Below are 24509 nucleotides of genomic sequence, written 5' to 3'. Positions count from 1 at the left end.
TGGTCACAGCAGCTGACTAATCTTAACATGCAGTAACACCATCGACCACCGGGGGCAAAGACCCACAAGCAGACCAACTACAGTTGTAGTAACACCATCGGCCACCGGGGGCAAAAAGGTTATATCAGAGAATCCAGAATCTGACAGATCCAAAAATGGATCGTTACAGGGGTCTGCTGTATTAAACTTCAAGTGTGTCATCTACATTCTACAACATCCAGCTCTACTGCTCCATGCTGTTCCAGGTGCTGCCCAACATTTCCAGCTCTACTGCTCCTTGCTAATTTAGGTGCTGCCCAGTAATTCCACCTCTAATGTTCCATGTTACTCCAGGTGTTGCCGAATATTTCCAGTTCTAATGTTCCATGCTGCTGCACAGTATTTCCAGCTCTACTGCTCCTTGCAAATCCAGGTACTGTCCAGTAATTCCATCTCTAATGTTCCATGTTCCAGGTGCTATACAGCATTTTTAGCTCTACTGCTCCATGTGCTGCCCAGTATTTCCAGCTTTACTCTTCCATGCTTCTTCAGGTGTTGCCCATCATTTCCAGCTCTACTGTTCCATGCATCTCAAGGTGTTGCCCATCATTTCAAGCTCTACTGTTCCATGTTGCTCCAGGTGTTGCCCAGTAATTCCATCTCTAATGTTCCATGTTGCTCCAGGTGTTGCCCAGTATTTCCAGCTCTAATGTTCCATGCTGCTGCACAGCATTTCCAGCTCTACTGCTCCTTGCAAATCCATGTACTGCTCAGTAATTCCATCTCTAATGTTCCATGTTGCTCCAGGTGCTGTACAGCATTTCCAGCTCTATTGTTCCATGCTTCTCAAGGTATTGCCCATCATTTCAAGCTCTACTGTTCCATGTTTCTCCAGGTGTTGCCCAGCATTTCAAGCTCTACTGTACTGTTCCATGCTGCTCCAGGAGCTGTCCAGCATATCTAGCTCAGTTGTACCTCACCACACCAATGCCTCCAGTCTGTGTTACACATCTAGACCATCTATTTTATATACAGTACATGTATGGGAAAGTAATCTCTACAATATAATGTGTTAACATATCCTAAGTCCAGTGGGTGGTGGTTTTTACAACTTTTTTTATGCGTTCCCGATTCATTTTTGTATGCAATTTTCCAAAAACTCTGTAAAATTTCTACATTTGTCATGTTTTTAGAAAACGGTGTAAAAAAATGCATATTGAATGCATCGTGTGAACTAATGCCTAATGATGCAGCTACGAAGCGTACAGTAAAGTACTAAGGCGGCTATGTAGGCAGAGGTTTGGTCTGTGGCACTTTTTATAGCATTTTTGGGGTCACTGGCATTTTTTTTATTTCAAATAGCAACATGTTATAGGTATGGCATTTTCTTGTAGTTTTTTGCCACTGGGGAAAAAAAAACAAGTATAATTGTCACAAGTTTAAAAAAAAAAATGTCACCAAAAAGACCTGTAAAAATGTCCTAATTTCCTCTAGGTGGAACTTGTTAGAACCTAAAAATGAACTAGAAATTCCTTTGTATATTCTTGGCGTCTTCATCTTGTATTGACTCTCCAGCTGTCACAGCTTTCATCAATGCTCTGCCTGACAGGGATCATTTGGTCACAGCAGGAGAGAGTACTTAAAGGGATTGTCATTTTTATATGATCATGTCATCTGCACTGAGGAGGACTCTGCTGTGATCGGCTGACCTTCCACTTATAGTCACATCGCTGCAGTCATGTTACTGTCATCGGCATCATATAGTTATGTGAAATAAGGGGGAGTTTATACAGTTTTTAACTTTCACTAAATTTCAATTTTAATACATATGAATATGAAAACAGTAGCAATAATCACCAAACCTCTTTGGAAGATTTTTCCTTGACCAGATCAATCCACATATACATTTTTTGTATTTTACACCTCTGCTTTATTGAGCAAGGTGTTTCCTCATGCATCACTTTCTGTGGTTGAGACTAATGATGGGATAAGGTGTTATCTGAGCATGCTCAAGTGCCAACCGAGTGTCTTTGGCGTGCTCGAATAATATGTTCCAGTCACCGCGGCTGCATAACTTTTCAGCTTATGTATCCTTGCTGAAAAGAGAATCAGTTCAAGCAGTGCTGCAGTGTAAAGCTTGAGGATTTGTAAGAACAGAAGCAGCGTTATATATAAACTATTATTTTTAAATGCAGCTAAGGACGATTTTACACATCTGTGAAACATGGACAGTACTCGCATTGGAATACTCAGCCTGGCCTTCAGGTCTCCTGACCTATGAAGCAGTTAGCTCTACTTGCGAGACCCGGCGCTAATGCTAGGTCTTCCAGTGTGAGAACGGTCAAGTTTTGGGGATGTGTCAAGCTGGCCTAAGCTGAAGACGGTGACCAAAGGTTTACTGAAAATAGGACATTTCTGTAAATAGTTGCAAAAAAAAGAAGCATTTCATGGGTGCTGACTATCCTAGAATTTCATGGGCACTGTCGGGAATGCCCAAAACTTGTATTTAACTATTGAGCATTCGTGTCCCGAAACGCGTTAGTGTGAATAGTAAAACTTGCTTATACTGTTCGGATTTCATCCTTTCCCTGAGTGTAGCCCGCACACCGTGATAATCTCTTTTTTGCCAAACTGCTATCTGGACCATACGTTCCTCCAGCCATGAGGCTGCAGCTGCGGCACATCAGGCTTCTACAGGTGATGTGCACTTACACAACCCTTATAGGTGAGCGCTACCATCACCCTCACCCCCATCTTTATGGTACTGCCCTAAATGTGCGCATTTGTCTTACCCAGATCTTCCCTACTGAGCATTCTTAATACATCCCTCATTGGGATGAAAGTTACAATAATAGTGCCCATACACATTAGATGAATGTTGGCTGAACAAGCAGATTTCAATGGAACCAGTTGGTTATCTAATATGGATGGGTGTCCTATCTCTCTCCTGATGATAGATTTTGGATTATAGATCATGCATGCAGGATTTCAACATGCCCCATCTTTTGATTTTGGTTATTACCTTCCTCCCTTTGAGAAGGCATCAGGGCCGGACTGGCCATCTGGCAATTCTGGCAAATGCCAGATGGGCTGGTCCAGTGGTGGGCTGCATTGCCTGCTATGCTGTTAACAGTATCAGTGACCTTAGACGAAGCATCAGGGACGAGGAACAACATGGGCCTATGTGCGTTCAAATGCCAGGGCTGAATTTCACTCCCAGTCTGTTCCTGGAAGGCATACACTCTTGGTTGGGCTGAGTGTACATGTGTAGATGTGGAAATTCCGAGGAATCAACAGTAATGATTAATAGAAGTTTGTTAGCACATGACAAGTGGTGAAATCCAGCACAGTACCTCATAGGGGACTTTGGCCTAGCAAAAATCATTCCTGTATTGTCCTAATCTGTTGGTTAATTTCCCAGAAATAGTTCTTATTCAAATATGTTACAGAGGTTCTTTGTGCACTCTGGAAGTAGAACATTTAGGGGCACTTTTCCATCCACATGTATTTCCGACCCCCTCTATCATTACATGAGTCAGTGCTACCCAAAGACATACTGATAGGGAATGTAGATTGTGAGCCCAAATGGGGACAGTGATGACAATATCTGTAAAGCGCTGTGGAATTAATGGCACTATATAAGTGAGTAAAATAAATAATAAATATATCCACTGAAATATCACAAAGAAAAACCTTTCCTCTGAAGCCTGTCTGCTTCCTGTCCTGCGCATCTGCCAGCACTTTAAGGGTATGTGCACACGTTGCGGATTGCTGTGCGGAATTTTCTGCGCAGAATCTGCAACTTTTGGCAGAATCCACAAGTCAAAATCTGCGTGTTTTTTATGCGGATTTCCTGTGGATTTTGTACGGATTTGCCCTGCGTTTTTACACCTGCGGATTCCTATAATGGAGTAGGTGTAAAAACGCTGCGGAATCCGCACAAAGAATTGACATGCTGCGGAAAATAAACCGCTGCGTTTCTGCGCAGATTTTTACGCAGCATGTGCACAGCGGATTTTTTTTCTCCATAGAATAAACCCTAACAACTGCTGCATACCCAAGATTTTGATGGAGGCGGTGCTTGCTTCAGTAGAGCCAGCACTGCTAATTAAAGGGGTTGTCCGGGCTTTTCACATAATCTCAGTACATATCTGGGCTGCAGAATTATGACCATAAGTAATTTACTTTCTGTCACTAGTTTGCACGGTTTTCTAGATATTCTGAACAGATATTCTGAAGGGGGGAGTGTTATGGCATTGAAATGAGAACTAGTCGTAACCTCCTACTCTACTCCAAACATGCCCTCTATAGCAACAACCCCACCCTCCATAGCTACAGGCCCTCCCGGTCCACATGAAGCAGCCCTCATCACACAGTAACAAATTCTTCCCCTCCAGCAGCCTCAGTGCAGAGAGCAGAGAGCTGCTCCTACCCCAGACACACACTGAACAGTGATCTATGGAAAGTGAAAGTAGTGAGGAGGGAAAATCGTCCTGTATTCTGGGCCACTCCATGATTACAATCCATAACTCATTATCAGTAATTCCTTCCCTCACTGTCCCAGGCTGCTGGCAGCAGTGAGAACAGACTGTGTGATGGCCAGTGATGGGGGTCTGCAGCTTCTAATCTGCACAAGGGATGGCAGTCACTGATGTAATCTGTTGTGTGACAAAGCCTCTGCTGTGTGAATGAGACAGCTCTGTGTCACTGATGTCTTCACACAGCAGCAGATTTGGTGTAACTGCGGGCATGTGGCTGCAAGTATACGATTTGCTTACTTCCAGCCACATTCCGACTAGACTGTTTCTGGCCTTGCTCAATACACTTGCATTGAGTGAGACAGCGCACGACTAGTCGGCACATGACTGCATGTATGAAAATCACATACTTGAGGTCACGTGCCTGGGGCTCCTGGCGATGGCACCAGAGAATCCTCACAGGGTGCAGTACGTGCAATGTGAACATCACAAGTCTGCAGTCACATAGAATGACTACGGACTTGCAGCTTAAGACTAGACAACCTCTTTCACTTTACGCTGTAGCTTTTATTCAGTGGCTAAAAAAAAAAAATCATAACCATAATATAAGATCCCTTCTGAGACAAGAGAAGGGATAATCCAGGGACACTGACAGAACGGCTGCCTATGCTTATATCAGCCTTGTTTGCTTACTGATAATCAGCTCTGCTAGAACATATTGCTATCCGCTCTATCTATAAACTAATATTAACCTGGAAGTTCGCCTGAGGAAGCGGTAAGAGATTTTAAAAAATAAACACCTCCGAGTAGCAATGATGAATTATATAAAGAAAATATGGATAAATCACCATTTTTCTTGGAAATAAATTTACATTTTGGATGGTACAGAATAAGGAGAGCAAAGGTAAAAAAGGTTACAGTTTAATAACATTCGCCCATCTGAGATGTAGGACACTCGTACAGGGACTAAAATATAGTTGAATAACTTTACCACTGGTTTAATATTGGTATCCAATCCTCAGGATAGGTAATCATTATCAGTTCACTGGGGGGGTCAAAACAGCTTACAAGATAAAAGAAAGGAAAGTGTAAAGCCCCCGTCACACACAGCGATCTCGCTAGCGAGATCACTGCTGAGTCACAAGTTTTGTACCGCAACAGCGATCTCACCAGCGAGATCGCTGTGTGTGACACTGACCAGCGACCGGCCCCCCTGCCGGGTATCGCTGATTGGCCTGCAATGGCCAGGACATTTTTTTGATCGCTGGTCTCCCGCTGGCCGGCACACATCGCTGCGTGTGACAGGAGGGAGACCAGCGATCAGCGAGCTGGTAACTAAGGTAAACCCAGGGTTTCTAAGCACCGGGCGGTGCTTAGAAACCCTCTCTGTACCTTAGTCACCAGCGCGCTGATGCAGGGAGCTGGTGACCAAGGTACACATCGGGTTTCTAACGCACGCCCCTTAGAAACCAGATGTGTACCTTAGTTACCAGCTCCCTGCATCAGCGCGCTGGTAACTAACGTACACAGCGGCGCCGCGCGCTCTGCGTCGCTGGTGCTGATCGCTGGTGAAGCTGTCTGACAGCTCACCAGCGATCATGTAGCGACTCACCAGCGATCCTGACAAGTTGATATCGCTGTCAGGATCGCTGGTGAGTCGCTATGTGTGACGCGGCCCTAAGTGTTACAAACACTGCCGCACCCTGGATTCACTCACTCTGCAATCTACTATGTACAGTGAAACATAGAGGCTGCAGAAACTAAACAGTAGAATGTTTTGAAATAAAACCTTACTCTATTATGCATTTTTAGTTAAAGATGTATTCATTAAAGTAAAAATAAAAGCCCCTGAAGGTGTCAAAATGATTTAAACCATAAAACCATTAGAGACCTTCACTAATGTTGAAGAATCTTGTACTATTTTATCTTCTGTCCGTCTCTCTCTTGGTTTTATCAAACAGGACCATAGAAGTGATTAGATTGCATTGATTTATGAATTGGTTGGAAGATTTCTCTCAGTGCACAAAAGTTGTCTTTTGAGTAATATGTATACTTGATTGACAAAATATTTGGGAAACACCTCCTAATCATTGACTTTCAGGTTTTTCAGTCTCATTGCCACAAATAAAATCCAGCCCCCGCCATTCTGTCTGCCTTTACTAACATGCGTGATAGAATGGCTGGTGGTAAAGAGCTCACTGATATATGCAGTATCCGGTACTACGTTGCCATTGTCAGGTCATGGAAGTTCTTTCCTCCTAAATCTTCCCCCATCCCCTGTCAGTGATATTATTGAGAAGTGGAAGGAACCGCAGCAACTCAGCCGCAGAAGTGGAGGCCACGTAACATTGCAGAGAGGAGTCAACGAGTGCTGAGGAGCAGAGGGCAGAAAAGTCACCATTGCTCTGCTGCCTCCATAACTGCAGATTCCAGACCTCCTCTGGTATAACATCAGCATAAAACTGTGCTCACGCTGGGAGCCTCATGGCTGAACAGCTGCATGAAGCCTTACATCACCAAGCACAATGCTGAGCGTTGGATAGAGTAGTGTAACGCTGCCAACACTGGACCCTGACAAAGTAGAAATGAGCTCTGTCCAGTGACAAATTACTCTTAATTTGTCAGGCTAATGGATACATCTTGATTTGGTGAATGCCAGGAGAACGTTACTTGCCTCACTGCATTGTGCCAACTGTAAAATTAAGGCTACTTTCACACTTGCGTTATGAGGTGCAGCCTCCTCCGGTCAGCTCCTCCTATGGGCGCATGACGCTGCATGCGACCTGCGTACCCTATATTTAGCATTGGGTACGCAGGCTGTGCGCTGGTATGCTTTTGCCGCCACATGCGCCCTCTTGGCACTGCGCTGACGTGCGCCAAACGCACCGTGTTGCATAAGAGTAGCTGACCGGAGGAGACGCGGCCGGGGGCGGAGCTTAGCAGCGGCCCTGCGCCTCATAACGCAAGTGTGAAAGTAGCCTAATAGATGAGAGATAATATCATGGACTTGTTTTTTAGGGGTTGTACTGGACCCCTTAGTTTTTGTGAAAATAAATCTTAATGCTTCTGCCTACAAGACATTTTGGGCAATTTTGTATGTTTCCAACTTTGTGGGAACAGTTTGGGGAAGACCCTTTTCTGTTCCAGCATGACTGCCCCAATGCACAAAGAAAGGTCCATAAGGACATGGATGGAGGAGCTTGGTGTGGAAAAACCTGACTGGCCACACAGACCCTGGACCTCAACCCCATTTGTGATTAACTAGAACAGAGATTGCGAAAACGGTCCTCTCATCCAACATCACAATGTTTGACTTCACAAATACTCTGTGAATGAAGGGTCAAAAATATGCAAAGAAAGTCTTCCCAGAAGAGTTCCGCAACAAGGGAAGAAGGCAACCCCCACAGATTTAGAATGCCATGTCATAAAAGATCCTGTAGTTGTAATGTGTAGGTGCGCCAATACTTGTATTACACAATGTATTACACATACTATGGTATTATGACTATTATTTATTATTGCGTTTGTTACTATATTCTATAATTACTGCTCATTATTGTTGTATTATTATGTGATGGTTGTATTATTTTTTATATTATTATTTCTATATGATCATAATATTACAGAGTATTGTTGGAACGATGCAGGACAGATTTTTGGTTGTCTTGTTTATTACACCTAGTAAAAACAGAGTACAAAGACAAGAACGAGGAAAAACAGCCCTGACTGTTGAGTGTTACCGATGATTCTGCCAACACCATGTCAACCAGTCTAAAAATAATATATACGGTAAAATGTGTACAAGTATGAAGGAACGTAAAACCAGTGAGCCTACAAGGACGTCAGTGGATATTTAGAGAGGAAAAGGAGAGACAAAAACTGCCAATAAGTTTATGCCGCCCAATCTGGACAACAAGAGACAGAAGAGGAGACGTTAAATAAATAGACATGTAATAACAAAGTAAAATATCAGCTCTCCGAATCACACACTGCCACGATTTCAGCAGTCTATAGTCACACAACGTTTCTGCAAACTTTTCATTTCAGCCCCTTCAAAATTGTCCTGACCCAAATGTAGGATTTCCCTACAATAAGATTTTGAGCAATGTTTTTGTCTTTTTATTGGGATCTAAGGCTAGCTTCTGACTAGCGTTTTGGCCCGCTAAGCCCCGCCCCCTGCTGCGCCCCCTCCAGTCATCTCTTCCTAGTGTCGCACATCGCTGCATGCAATCTGCACACCCTATCTTTAGCATAGGGTGTGCAGACCATGCGCTAGTAGGATTTTGAGTGCGCTGCGCCCTTTTGACGGTGCTCCGAGTGTACCAGAATGCAACATGGTGCGGTCGGCGCACCGTCAAAAGGGCGCAGCGCATGAAAAATCCTACTAGTGCATGGCCAGCGCACGGTCTGCGCACCCTATGCTAAAGATAGGGTGTGCAGATTGCATGCAGCGATGTGCGACACTAGGAGGAGATGACCGGAGTGGGCGCGGCAGGGGGCGGGGCTTAGCGGTGGCCATGCGCTGTGGGCCAAAATGCTAGTCTGAAGCTAGCCTAAGGGATAACGTTTTTCCTTGTGCAGAGTAAAAAGCCAGGCCTTGCATATCATAGTGAGGAGACTTATATGACCTGTATGATCCCCTGGGAAATTAAATATGCAAATTGCCTCTTCAGACCGGAAGAGGACTAGAATTCTAGTGCCATCTTTATTTAATTTCCCAGAAGAGCATGCATGGTGTATAAGTCTCCTCACTCTGACATGCCAGGCCTGGCTTGTCACTCTCAACAAGGAGAAACCTTACCCCTTAGATCCCAGTCTTAAGCCTGTCTGATAGCCAAATCAAATCCCATGCTTTGCAGTGATGAGGGGTGATACCCTAAAACACCGTGCCTGCAAATTGAGATTCTGGTTTGGATTTTATACTAAGGCAAGCCTCGTTAAAGAGTCGATATTGACTTTTAGGATTGCTACTTCCAATAGGCAACGCTAGAGTTCTAGTCTTCTTCCTCTCCGAAGAGGAGAGCAATTTAAATACTTCTTTTTATTATACTAATAGAAAATAAAGAAAGTGACCATACTGATTTCTACAGCTAACACCAATACATAACTCTGTCTACTGTATATATATATAAACAGTCGAGACTGATTCTACTCTGCTCCTATCCTTACGTCTGCTGATACATAGTGAGGTGAGCAACAAAAGTTAAAAGAGTTAAGGGACAAATTTCTCCAGCGCAGAAGGGGTAATAAAACGTCACGTTTATTCTATATGCTTGTAAAAAGACATGTTGGATACACCAATGACTAACACTATCTAGTCGAATCGCGTCAATCTAGTAACTCCCGTGATTTTCATTGGTGTATCCAACAGGTCTTTTCACAAGCATATAGAAAAATGTGGAGTTTCATTACCCCTTCTGTGCTGAAGAAATTTTTCCCTTTGCATTTCTTTCTCAAGAAACGCCCAGGACCAGAGTGGCTCCATGCGTGGACTCTACCTCTCCTGAAGTGCATGGAAAACGGTGAGCGGACTACTCATTCTCTTTTTCTTTTTTTTTTTTTTTAAGCCACAAGTGTTAGGTACTGTCCTGATATTGGTACACCTTACCGTGGCGGGATGGCTTTTACGTTTTTCTGATCAAACAATGTTAACTAAGTTCACATGTACTGTTACTATTTATTGACTTACTACTTGGTATTTGCTCATTTTGTTTTTATCTTAGGTTCTACAACAACATTTTGCAGCAATTTTTTTTTTCTTTTCATTATATTATTCGAAAATAAACAGATTGACCATCCTGATTTCTACAGGTAACACCAATACATAAATATATCCTATGCAGCCTTATAAAATAAGTACACAGAACACAGTCTTCCTTTAAGTACTTAATTGTCTTATGGGTAATTTACTGTAATACCATGTAATAACCAGCTGAAACATTTCTAGCCACTCTCTGGGAAGAAAAAGCAAACTGAGAAGTAGTAATACCTCTGTTATTATTCAGAAAATGCCAGAAAATGATATTTATCTGCAGGGTTAGGGGAATTCATGGTACAGTAATAAGCAAAGGGATTAGGGGAGTTACATTGTGTAAACGACCTCCACTTTTTTTGTAATGTCTACAAGACAAATCAAGCAAGTTTCAGTTATCTGATGTGTTACTCTTCTCTGCTTCATCATGCATGCAAGGATTATTAATCGAGAAATTATGAATCTTACTTATATGAAAAGATATTGTTATATTCTTGACACTTAGAGTAACCATCGTTTTAGTTTTTTATTTAATAAATCAATAGAATATATGAAAATAAGTAACTTTGTAATATATCTTATCAGATAAAATTTGCCTTTTTCTCCTCCTGGACTGATCAATCTCTCTCAATTCATGGTTAAAATCAGTATTCAGTGCAGACAGATGTTCACATTACTAAGATAGGAGATGACAGTTGGCGTTTTTAAAATTCTATAGAGAGGGAGGAGCTAGTGGAACACACAGACAGTCTACTGTCTACTGCAAGTCTACTGCAAGTTCTCCTGAAACAAAACTTACAGTTGCCTAAAGGGACTAATAAATACAGTAACAAATAAAAAAGTTTGAATAAATATAAAAAAAATAAAAAAACAAAAGTTTGAATCATCTTTCTTTTCCCCCATTAAAAATAAAGATTATGAACAAATAAGAAATATATGGTACATATAATTGGTATTGCCAAGTTCATAAAATTCCGATCTATCAAAATATACAGTTAGGTCCATATATATTTGGACAGACGCAACATTTTTCTAATTTTGGTCCTAGACGTTACCACAATGAATTTTAAACAAAGCAATTCAGATGCAGTTGAAGTTCAGACTTTCAGCTTTCATTTGAGGGTATCCACATTAAAATTGGATGAAGGGTTTAGGAGTTTCAGCTCCTTAACATGTGCCACCCTGTTTTTAAAGGGACCTAAAGTAATTGGACAATTGACTCCACGGCTATTTCATGGACAGGTATGGGCAATCCATTCGTTATGTCATTCTCAATTAAGCAGATAAAAGGCCTGGAGTTGATTTGAGGTGTGGTGCTTGCATTTGGAAGGTTTTGCTCCATGCAGGTGAAACAAGCCATCCTTAAGCTGCAAAAACAGAAAAAACCCATCCGAGAAATTGCTACAACATTAGGAGTGGCATAATCTACAGTTTGGTACATCTTGAGAAAGAAAGAAAGCACTGGTGAACTCATCAATGCAAAAAGACCTGGGCGCCCACGGAAGACAACAGTGGTGGATGATCGCAGAATAATCTACATGGTGAAGAGAAACCCCGTCACAACAGCCAACCAAGTGAACAACACTCTCCAGGAGGTAGGCATATCAATATCCAAATCTACCATAAAGAGAAGACTGCATGAAAGTAAATACAGAGGGTTCACTGCACGGTGCAAGCCACTCATAAGCATCAAGAATAAAAAGGCTAGACTGGACTTTGCTAAAAAACTTCTAAAAAAGCCAGCACAGTTCTGGAAGAACATTCTTTGGACAGATAGAACATACAACACATAACATACAGTACATACACAAAATACAACACATAACATAGAGTACGTACCACCGCACACACCTAATTCCCCAAAGCCATTGATCACCTGTAAAAAAATTAAAATAAAGCAACCTATACTCACCTTTCCGTCATAATGCCATTAATAATGAGGGTCCCACGTCGATTGCCCGTGGAGAGTAACCGCATCAGCTGATGAGACCGCTCTCCTGGGGCTCCAGCGATACAGTGACACTGCGCGGCCAGCCAGTCACAGTAATGCCACAAAAAAGAAGGCGGCAGCTTTACTGTGATTGGCTAACTCATGCCGGCGAGAGATCCGAATATTGCAAGGTGAGTAGTGAAATTTACTCGCTAGGATTCGAGTTCCGCGAGTACCTCATTACTCGCCGAGTACCGAATCTTAACGAGTATACTCGCTCATCCCTACCAAAAAATGTACAATTTTTTTTCACTGTTCAAGTTTGGTATTGCCGTAATCGTACTGATGAGAAAAATCATATTGCGTTAACATTTTTACCATGCAATGTACACCATAGAAATAACTACCAAAAACAATGTCAGAATCTCTGTGTTTTTTTGGGGGGGTAATATCGCTGGAATTGGCATTTTTTCCCCCATTTTTCAGTATACTATTTGGTGAAATAAATGGAGTCATTAAGAAGTATAGCTCTGCCTGCAAAAAGCAAGCCCTTATACATCTATGTGGCCAGAAGAATAAAAACGTTATGGTTCTTTGAAAGAGGGGAGGAAAAAACAGAAACGGAAGTTGTAAAGGGTTAAAATAAAAAAAACCTCTATTTCCAAAAGTGGAAACCATCAACAAGATGCTGTTTAAAGATTATATACTAATGAGAATGTATTAACAGACCTTTATTTACAGGAATATTCCCAGTATTTAAAGTTATCCCCTATCCATTTTAAGCCATTTCATGGTAACACCCGGGAATTACATGATTTTATGTTCACTCCTATCACAGTTACTGATGATGATTGCACAGTTCTTATATTATATTACACTATATGCGCTTACATAGGAGACTATAAAAGGGAGGGTAATCAAAGTGTCATCACAGTAGGTAGAGATGGTACTCGCTCTAGCAGCCCATGTAATGCTTTGCTCAAGCACCAGGGGATAGATAAAACACGTGCAGGATGTGGTAGACAATCAGATGCTGATCTGTAAGGGAAAAACAATTGCTGCAATGCTTCTATAACTGTAAATTCCCAGCCGTCTTTTAAAGAAAGACTTTTTTTTACTTTTTATTTCAGGATCACAAATGTTTCAGACATCTTTGGCTGTGACACAATGAGCTGATATATTTGCAGAAACACAAATTCTATTCTTACCTGTAACAATACAATAGTTTGGAGGTTCAAGTACAGCTCCGTAAAATTGGATGATATTTCTGTGGCTGAGCATGCTAAGTATCTCTGCCTGTAAACAGAAAGAAAACCAGAGATGACGACAATGTACGGAACACGACAGAGTTACAATTTGCGACTAAGCAGTCCTGACTTATCACATATAAGGCTGCAGCTACGCATAGCATCAAAACCACACGGGGTCACACTGCAGTTTACGGCAGCTTTGCAGCTGTATGTCTGAATAGATAAAGCATATTAAACCATAAAAGAAACATAAGTGGATCACTCTCTTTTTTCCAACCATTTGCTCAATAGCTTTTATTTAACTGAGAACTTGTAAGTTAGTTTTCAGTACTGACCCCCGGATCGGAAGCGATCCGACAGGTCACATGCTGCTCGAAACCGGTGTGAGCGGTGTCAATAAAAGATTAAGACAATGGCTGGTAAGTATAAGGGCAGGGGACTTAGATGAGTAGCACCACTCCAGTGCTGGAATTAAAAAAAGAAAAAGGCTAGAGTTCTTTAAATTGAAAAATGCAGATGCCAAGTTTCAAAACTTTTATGCAGAATATATATCGCACATCTCAGCAATAGGCACACATCCTCATTTATGAAGAAATTTGTACTAGACTTGAAAAAAAAAATATTTACACGTCGAGTGATTTTTCTTCCATTGTAGATGTGACAGCTCACACATTTAAGTGGACGCAATTTTAAAGTTTACGCCATAGACTAAACAATGTCTCTGTTAAGTATTTTCTTAAATAAACCGCTCACTCACATGTTTAGTCATTGTCTCATAAACAGTCCCATATAGGCTTTATGGTTACAAGTCCACCATGTACAAAGCAGCGCTTGATGTTCCTACGATTAGAACAAGAAAAAAACACACTGCAAGGAAGTGATGTCGCTGCTCATCATCATTCAACTACACAGTCTGTGTGCACAAACGTTAGGAGTTGTTTCAAAAAGGTCCAAACCAAATAACGTTTGAAAAATTGCTTAAGAAACGCTTAGAACATTCTTCCAATTCATTTCTGTGGCTGTTCATTGGTTCAGTATTTTGAACATCTTTTTTCACATCTGGTTTTGAGAAACTTTGAAGGCAATCCTGATGAAATCCACTCCAAACTAGGCATTGTCCAACAAAAGTCTGCCAAGAAAATGCTTCAAGTGGTTTATTTCCAAGTGGTTTCCACTTGAAATCTCAAGGTTTTCGAAAGCGTCATACCAAAAAAAAATACTCTGTACATACACATACACTGTACAGCCGATCTAGGTGGGGTGGGGATTATTAAGCCACAAATCAAACCATGTATTGTAAAATATTGTGAACAAAGACAATATTTCTATCATTATCTCACTCCCTTTTTGTAGGTCCATGTTATTTACCTATAGAAATATTATGTTCACATTTTACCGTGTGGAAAAATGATTGAGGCTGGCCGTAAACATTTGATTGCTGTTCAATTGAAAGCTAATCCCCCGACCCTCAACATACAAATGTACATTTAGCCAAGCATACTTGCGTTCTGAAAAAATCGGGACAATTTGGAAAAAGTTTAACCTTAGGATTTAGGGTCCTCTTTGAAGCAAATGGGCAAAATTTGCGTAAAAATTGTGCATTTCCACAAAAGAAACTGATCGTCTATGGATTTAAAAACACAACAAATGCCAATTTCTGCCAAATTTCCAGACAAAAAAAATGTAGCATTTGCATGAAAATAAGTTAAAACTCATCCACTTTACTGGTATTATAAAATGCTGCAATTTTTACATGAATAAAATAGGCACCAAATCCCCAACCTCGATTGTGATAATTTATCATTCCCTTTTGAACACCTGGGTTCAAAACGTATCTAAGCTAAAATTGCTGTAAATTTTTGCCTTCTGTAACAATCCCTCAGATTTTTTTAAAAGATGGGGTTGGCTTAGGCTACTTTCACATATCCGGTTTCAGTGATCCGGCGCCTTGCGGTGAAAAGCCGTAGTGCCGGATGCGGCGTGGAGCGCAGACACCGGATGTCTGTCTACGGCCGGATACGGTGTCGTGAAGATTTAAAGGAGCCAGAGCGCAAAGAGGGCGACAGACGCAGACAGGTATGGAGAGAGAGAGAGAGAATCACAGCACCTATGGGATTAAAAGACAACGTGCCCGGGCATACGCAGTGCTGAAAACCGTTCCGGCGCTGTGAAAAAACGTTACAGGGAACGTTTTTTGCACACGCCGGACGGCGCATTTTTCCCATTTCCGGCAGAAACCTGACACGCCACATGGCCATCCGGCACGATGCGGCGATAATGACAGTCAATGAGGAAAAAACCGGATCCGGTGCCGGATCAGGTTTTTTACATTTTCGCCGCATCGTGCCGGATTCCAGAAAACGGATGTATGAAAGTAGCCTTAGGGTATGAACAACCACCGTGCAACAAATTTATTATCTAAATGATATTGTAAATATAAGGCAGTTTATAGCTGACTTTATCTTAATTTTCTTGCTGATGGACAGCCCAAATTTCATTACAGAGTGAAAGATTTTCAATAAATTTGCTGTGTCTAACGCTATTTGGGATTTTTGTTCAAGACTGATTTGTGAAAATCCAATATTGACAAATTCACTCTCACATACTTAGAGACAAGGTGGGGATGGATCACTGTCCTATATAATGGGCTATAGGATAAAGTAAATATATGTTACCCTATGTTATATGAGTTCTCCTTCGATGGAAGTCTTCAAACAGAGACTGGACAGACATCTGAGATGGTTTAATGAATTCTGCATTGGGCATTGGGTCGGACACGATGACCCTGAAGGTCCCTTCCAACTCTAACATTCTATGATTCCATGATATGTATCTTATTACTGGGACCGGAAGATGCCGGAAGCGTGGAGAGATCGGGGGCCGTCAGAAGGTGAGAATAACCTTTTTTTTTATTTTTTCGTCTCCCGCTGGCCATATTCTAGAATACCCGATGCGTTAGAATCGTGCCACCACCTAGTATATCAATATTAATCTAAACGAAAATAGCAGTCAATGAAGTTTGACTCTGGACATCAATCCAGGACGAAGGGGTGTAACAACCGGACCATGCTCCAAAAGGTCTTCTTGAGCACCTGATGAAGCGGTTCTTGCCATGTAAACCCTCACATGGTAGTTCCAACACACTTTTATCCCACACAGTCTATATTCAAAACTTTGACATAATGGACAAACAAAACCAATATCATCAAGAAGTACAAGAAATTCAAGAAAACAATAAAACATAAAAGAAAGAAAAATGGCTTATTTTTTTGGAGGCGCTATACAGACCATGGTGCAATTCTGGAAAACTTTCCCAAATAAACTTGTGAATTATCCAGAGAATCTTCCTGTTGTTTTATGGGTTCTGAAGCTTTTACGGAGAAGCGACCAAAAAAATTGGAGCCCAGGGAATAATCTAACAAGCGAGTGCTATGTTACATGTACATTAGCAACTTTGTATGTGCATTTTCCATACGGATATGAATCAAACCCCAGGTGTCAGATGCTTCACGCGAGCTTTTAGACATACTTCTAAAGTGCAGCGGATCCTGGGGTGGTAGTGCTGTTCGGTGACCTCTCTTACTATAGTTTATGTAGTTAGAAAAACCATTTCCTTTGATTGCAATCGTTCAAAACAGCAAAGTAACTTTTCTGATTTATGTCAGATCTTTTACTTTGTCTTTGATGTCACTGAAGAGGGAAAAAATGAGCTCTGGAAAGCCTTCGCTTCACACAACTACTTTAACATTTGTTTTCAGGATGTCACTTATGTTCTTCAAAGGTAGATATTGTCTCTTTTTTTATGATTTTTTTTTTTTAACTTGAAACTTACAAAAGAAACCAGCTGATAATTATTTTCCTTATTGCCCCCAAAAAATGGAATACAAAAGGCGTAAAACAGTCATGGGGCTTTAAAGGAGCAAACATGAAACAATAGCGGTGGAAACGTAGGTTTATTAAACTTCAGTTCTGCGTATGTTTCTGAAATGAGCATGGATGTCTATCAGGGCAGAAGCTGAAACACTGGAGGCACTTGATCATTACATATTACTTACTATGATCCGGATACAGTGCCACAAAATACTGCAAATAAGATGAAAATACCGGTAAATATCCTATGAAGGATAATTATGTGCCCCCTCCTTGGTGCAATACGAGCCTGACGGTAAAATAAATAGGTAGAGATGACACCAGAGAGCAGGAGGGTTCTAGCAACTGCTTTTAAGAATCGTTCATTGATTTTTCTTTTTTTACACTGATTATGCTGCACTATAAAAAAAATCAATGATAAAGCTACCGTAAAGTATCCGGCAGAGCGCTCCTAACCTTCGATATCATTTGTACCTGTTTTTAGCTTCTGCAGGTGAAAAATTAACTGGCAGAAAACAATGATACTGCAAGTAGTGATGAACTGAATACAAAAATACTGTAGAAGTTGATGTCAATTTTCTTTTTATATGGATTAAATATATGTGTACCTCCTGGCTTGTGAAGATGATTGTACGTTCGATCCAACAAAACACTCGATCGCACTCAGATGAATGTTATCCAATGGGGCCATGCACATGTTTGATTTTTTCTTCGGACTGAGAAAAAATTGCATGCCTGGACAAAGTTTTATTTTTTTTTTTTTAATTCTATATGTTATAGCCTCTTAAAGGGTATCTGTCACCCATTTTCAGCCTATGAGCTGCAGCCCCCGCCATCAGGGGCTTATCTACAGCATTCTGTAGATAAGTCCCTGATGTAACCTGAAAGATAAGAAAAACAAGTTAGATTATACTCACCCGGGGATCCGGTCCGGTCCGATGGGTGTCGCGGTCCGGTCCGGCGCCTCCCATCTTCTAGCGATGACGTTCTCCTTCTTATTTTTGCCGCGGCTCCTGCGCAGGCGTACTTTCTCTGCCCTGTTGAGGGCAGAGCAGAGTACTGCAGTGCGCAGGCGCCGACCTCTCTGATCTTTCCCGGCGCCTGCACGCTGCAGTACTCTGCTCTGCCCTGCCCTCAACAGGACAGATAAGGTACGCCTGCGCAGGAGCCGCGGCAGAAGTAAGAAGGAGGACGTCATCTCTAAAAGATGGGAGGTGCCGGACTGAACCGCGACACCCACCACCCCTGCCCCCTGGTGAGTATAATCTAACTTGTTTTTCTTATCTTTCAGGTTACATCAGGAGCTTATCTACAGCAATACAGAATGCTGTAGATAAGCCCCTGATGGCGGTGGCCGCATCTCATAGGCCGAAAATGGGGTGACAGATTCCCTTTAAACGTTCCATAGATCAATAAGGATCTGGTTCCTGAGACCCCCACAAAAACCTAAAAAAAAATGTGCTGAAGTACATAACTTAGGGGGACAGAAGTGTGAGCACCTGCATGAAAGTTTGGAAAACATTTAATTCATAGTTACACATTAAATTTATGGAAGGCCAACTAAATGATAGACTTTAGAATAAATGTCTTATGGATTTCATTTTAGTTTTGTTAATCCATTATTTGTTAATACAGTAGAATCATTTTAGGGTAAATTTATGGAAGATAGGAAAAAAAGACAGCAATTCTACAATTTAACTTTATTCTGCAGATCAAATCAATTGAGGAATACCAACTTTATATAGTTTTTGGCAATTCTGGTAATTTTTTTAATGGTTTTCAGAATGTAGGATAAATAACAAACTGTTATGTTTATTTTATATTTATTAGTCAAGGGAAGCTGTCATCAGAAAATGGCCTACTGTTTAAATCAGCTTTTGTGGAATATTTGACACAAAATATTGTGTCCCCCCATTTCCTTGTAGATTGTAAGCTTGCGAGCAGGGACCTCACTCCTAATGTCACTGTTTGAATTGTCTTAACTTGTATTATTTATTGTCTGTACATGTCCCCGCTTAATTGTAAAGTGCTGCGGAATATGTTGGCGCTATATAAATAAAAATTATTATTATTATTATTAATATTTTTTTGCATGCATTTGGTGCTAGAAATTGTTATCGCTATTGGGGTTTGTTAAAAAAAAATGTAGCATCTTTTGCCTCCTATAGCCTCTATATTACACTCTCTATTGAATTGTCTATAAAATGAGTTACCGGGGTCGGCTACATTATTTTATCAGATGTGTTGGGACATGATTTTGTAGCACTTACTATTATATGGGTAGGACAGGTTAAAATAGTAATACGATGAAAAACTCAATATTTTTATTGGAAGTATAAATGTAACCTAATTTGTAACCATCACCTTCTTTTCCATAATAAATACTTCTGTGAAACAACGTTAACATAGTCTCTGGAGCTTTGCCAAAGTCAGCAAAGTAAAATACCTCTTTCAGTGGTGTACTTATGAAATAAAAGCAAGGGCCTTGAAAATGATATATTATATAAGGAAAAACACTGAAGATTCTCCAAACTAAGGCTCTATAACGCTCGACACCATCTATTTGTCACAATTCAAAGCATTTATTTATAAAAGTAACATACATATTACGGTAAGTAAAATACAGATTTCTCTGGGGCCCCTCTAACACTTGGGAGTAAGTGCCTCAATTGTTTTATCTTAAAACTAACCCTGAATACTTGTCATACAGGACCCGCCAGCTTCCCTGACATGTCTGGTTTAAAAAAAAAGAATACTGGTATTTGTCATGAAATTCTGCAGCACATTTTCTTATTGTTCTGCATCCTGCCATTCCTCTGTTATTCTTCCTGCAAAAAATGTGTTTTATTTCCAACTGTATTACTCGCACTCCCACCTACTTTACAATAAAATTAACTTTTCTAACAGTTTTGTCCTTGCCCCCTCTCTGCCCCCATGTTATACACTTACGAAAGCATCCAACTAAATGCCATTTTTTCTAACACTACCAGAAACATGCACGCTCGTCCAAGCAGGCTTGGGAAGGAGAATAAGCTGTTGCAGGCTTATTGTCTCATCTAAAGGAGTATTAACTCAGGATTCCTTGGCTCAGTTCTGCAGAAACAAAGACTGGACATAAAATTCAACATGTCCAATCCTTCCTTATCTGAAATTTGAGACTGTAAAACAGCAGCGTCCCCTGTACACCAAATCCGCAGAAACAAAGACTGGACATAAAATCCAACATATCCAATCCTTCCTTATCTGAAATCTGAGACTGTACAACAGCAGCGTCCCCTGTATACCAAATCAGCAGAAACAGACTGGACATAAAATCCAACATGTCCAATCCTTCCTTATCTGAAATCTGAGACTGTAAAACAGCAGTGTCCCCTATACACCAAATCTTAAATTGTTCCCTCTTGTGTATGACAGTCTGGCAGCTCCAGGTAAGGTGCTGGAACTGAAGTGTTAACATATTTGTGTGGCCTTTGATAGAGGTCTATTACATAGGAAATCAAATATTTTCAAATATGTAGATGAGATTGTCAATGCCCAAAGCACTATGCTAAGTCTGTCAAGTTTTGATAAGGGAAACTGGACACATAATAGAATCCAGAAGTACCCTATAATAATGTTAATAATAATTATTTTAACCCGTTTTTTTTGCTCCCCTTCTTCCCAGAGCGATATTTTTTTTATTTTTTGGTCAATATGGCCGTGTGAGGGCTTGTTTTTTGTGGGACAAGTTGTGCGTTTGAACAACACCATTGATTTTACCATATAATATACTGGAAAACAGGAAAAAATCAAAGTGCAGTGAAATTGCAAAAAAAAGTGCAATTCCACAATTTTTTATTTTTTTTGGGGGGGTTATTTATTTACCATGTTCACCAAATGCTAAAACTGACCTGCGATTATGATTTTCCAGGTCATTATGAGTTCGCAGATACCAAACATGTATATACTGTGTTTTGGTTCCCTGTTATCGCGATTCCACCCACAGATGTTAGGGGCACATGACAGCTGTCATGTTCTGGAAAAGATGTGGGCTCAGCGCTGGAGCCCGCATCAAAGGGGGAGACACAACATATGACATATATACGTCATATGTCGAAGGGTTTAATCTTTGAAATTGCAAAAACTTTTACTGTCGCTCTTGTTCATTCTCATCTGGACTATTGCAACTCTAATGATTGGTCATCCTCTTATCAAACTTTCTCCTCTCCAATCTGTCCTGAATGCAGCAGCCAGAGTCGTATTTCTATCCAGCCACTACACCGATGCTTCCACCATGTGCCAGTCATTGCACTGGTTACCCATACGTACACTACAGAATGCAATACAAACTTATCTCTCACACCCTCAAAGCTTTCCGCAGTTCTGCACTACCCTACATCTCCCTCATCTGTGTCTGTCATCCTACCCATGCTCTCTGTTCTGCAACTGATCTATGACTAACATCCTCCGTAATCCAAACCTTCCACTTTCGTCTCCAAGACTTCTCTTATGCTATGACAGTTTTCTGGAATGCACTACCCTGAACAATCCAATGAATTCCTAACCTCCCTCATTTTTAAGTGTGCTTTAAAAACGCATCTCTTTAGAATGACCTATCACCTCACTTCACTAATCTAACTCTTCCTTGTTCCATCGTTTGCCTCCTATTAATCTACCTCTGGTTCTATTTGCTTCAGTTTCTGTTTGTTCCTAAAAAGACAACTAGAATAACAAAATGTAGGTGTGAGGCTGTGTGCCCACTTAATGTTTTTTAAGCGTTTCCGCGGCGTTTTTAAACGTGCGACTCTGCTGCGGAAACGCTTAAAAAAAGCGTTCCATGCATTTTTAATAGAAAACGCACATGTTGTGCCAATGTTGCGTTTTTTACCGCTGCGGAATTGCTTAGCTGTAAAAAACACAGCATGTTCATTAATTTTGCGGAATCGCCCCCGATTCCACATACCATCAATTATATGGGCAAAAACGCTTAGGAAAACGCATGCAAAAGCGCTTGACAAACGCTTAAAAAAGCGCATCAAAAGCCGCATGCGTTTTCCCGGGAGCAGGGTGTGCGATTCTGCTCAGGTTTATTCTGCATGAGAATCGCTACATGGGCACATAGCCTAAAAGTTCACGTTCAATTGCTTAATTCTTGTCAGACATACAGTGTGTATAAAATCTTAGAGAAAAATATCATAGGTATAGTAAAAGGTCAAGCACATCTAGGGGGACCTAATATGCCTCCATGCAATACAAAGCATCCAGCTAGACATATGTATGAAATCTCAATGCTTTTTAATCCTAGCATATCTTTCACCCCTTGCTGGTGGCACCACATTAAAGCCCTCCAAAATAAAACTCTTATCACCAGTGTCCAACAGAAAGGCACAGTGAAACTGTGACAGTATACAGTGGGGAAAAAAAGTATTTAGTCAGTCAGCAATAGTGCAAGTTCCACCACTTAAAAAGATGAGAGGCGTCTGTAATTTACATCATAGGTAGACCTCAACTATGGGAGACAAACTGAGAAAAAAAAATCCAGAAAATCACATTGTCTGTTTTTTTTTCATTTTATTTGCATATTATGGTGGAAAATAAGTATTTGGTCAGAAACAAGCAATCAAGATTTCTGGCTCTCACAGACCTGTAACTTCTTCTTTAAGAGTCTCCTCTTTCCTCCACTCATTACCTGTAGTAATGGCACCTGTTTAAACTTGTTATCAGTATAAAAAGACACCTGTGCACACCCTCAAACAGTCTGACTCCAAACTCCACTATGGTGAAGACCAAAGAGCTGTCAAAGGACACCAGAAACAAAATTGGAGCCCTGCACCAGGCTGGGAAGACTGAATCTGCAATAGCCAACCAGCTTGGAGTGAAGAAATCAACTGTGGGAGCAATAATTAGAAAATGGAAGACATACAAGACCACTGATAATCTCCCTCGATCTGGTGCTCCACGCAAAATCCCACCCCGTGGGGTCAGAATGATCACAAGAACGGTGAGCAAAAATCCCAGAACCACGTGGGGGGACCTAGTGAATGAACTGCAGAGAGCTGGGACCAATGTAACAAGGCCTACCATAAGTAACACACTACGCCACCATGGACTCAGATCCTGCAGTGCCAGACGTGTCCCACTGCTTAAGCCTGTACATGTCCGGGCCCGTCTGAAGTTTGCTAGAGAGCATTTGGATGATCCAGAGGAGTTTTGGGAGAATGTCCTATAGTCTGATGAAACCAAACTGGAACTGTTTGGTAGAAACACAACTTGTCGTGTTTGGAGGAAAAAGAATACTGAGTTGCATCCATCAAACACCATACCTACTGTAAAGCATGGTGGTGGAAACATCATGCTTTGGGGCTGTTTCTCTGCAAAGGGGCCAGGACGACTGATCCGGGTACATGAAAGAATGAATGGGGCCATGTATCGTGAGATTTTGAGTGCAAACCTCCTTCCATCAGCAAGGGCATTGAAGATGAAACGTGGCTGGGTCTTTCAACATGACAATGATCCAAAGCACACCGCCAGGGCAACGAAGGAGTGGCTTCGTAAGAAGCATTTCAAGGTCCTGGAGTGGCCTAGCCAGTCTCCAGATCTCAACCCTATAGAAAACCTTTGGAGGGAGTTGAAAGTCCGTGTTGCCAAGCGAAAAGCCAAAAACATCACTGCTCTAGAGGAGATCTGCATGGAGGAATGGGCCAACATACCAACAACAGTGTGTGGCAACCTTGTGAAGACTTACAGAAAACGTTTGACCTCTGTCATTGCCAACAAAGGATATATCACAAAGTATTGAGATGAAATTTTGTTTCTGACCAAATACTTATTTTCCACCATAATATGCAAATAAAATGAAACAAAAAACAGACAATGTGATTTTCTGGATTTTTTCTTCTCAGTTTGTCTCCCATAGTTGAGGTCTACCTATGATGTAAATTACAGACGCCTCTCATCTTTTGAAGTGGTGGAACTTGCACTATTGCTGACTGACTAAATACTTTTTTTCCCCACTGTATATGGGATCTCAGACAACACCTTACAAATCTAGAAATCTCTTAACACTGCCCACTTCAAGCAGTTGCTATTAAACCTAGTACTGCATTGCTATATTTAGTGGCAGCAGACCACAGGATATAATTCACTTTGTGTTTTACTCTGGTTGTTTTTTCCCGGTAGTCATGTTATTCAATTAGTAAATGAGCGTTTGACCCTTACAGTTGTACTGCACGCTGGGTTGCAGAGGCCTATGACGTTATATACAGGGTTTA

The 24509-nt window shown here is 41.1% G+C and overlaps 1 protein-coding gene across 3 annotated transcripts in view; it reads right to left on the bottom strand.

The window, feature by feature from the left end:
• MAP3K20 (mitogen-activated protein kinase kinase kinase 20) overlaps positions 1–24509 on the bottom strand; it is a 194886-nt gene that overhangs the window by 121093 nt on the left and 49284 nt on the right. For all 3 annotated transcript variants that reach the window (XM_073545903.1, XM_073545905.1, XM_073545904.1), the window contains exon 3: positions 13348–13435. In XM_073545903.1, coding sequence (XP_073402004.1) covers positions 13348–13435 — 88 coding nt within the window. The remainder of the gene's footprint in view (positions 1–13347; positions 13436–24509) is intronic.

The sequence above is a fragment of the Dendrobates tinctorius genome, unplaced genomic scaffold (genome assembly GCF_039654945.1).
Source record: "Dendrobates tinctorius isolate UK_male_01 unplaced genomic scaffold, ASM3965494v1 ptg000143l, whole genome shotgun sequence".
Taxonomy (NCBI): Eukaryota; Metazoa; Chordata; class Amphibia; order Anura; family Dendrobatidae; genus Dendrobates; species Dendrobates tinctorius.
The sequence above is the reverse complement of the archived record's forward strand: the minus strand, read 5'-3'. Positions and strand labels throughout refer to the sequence as shown.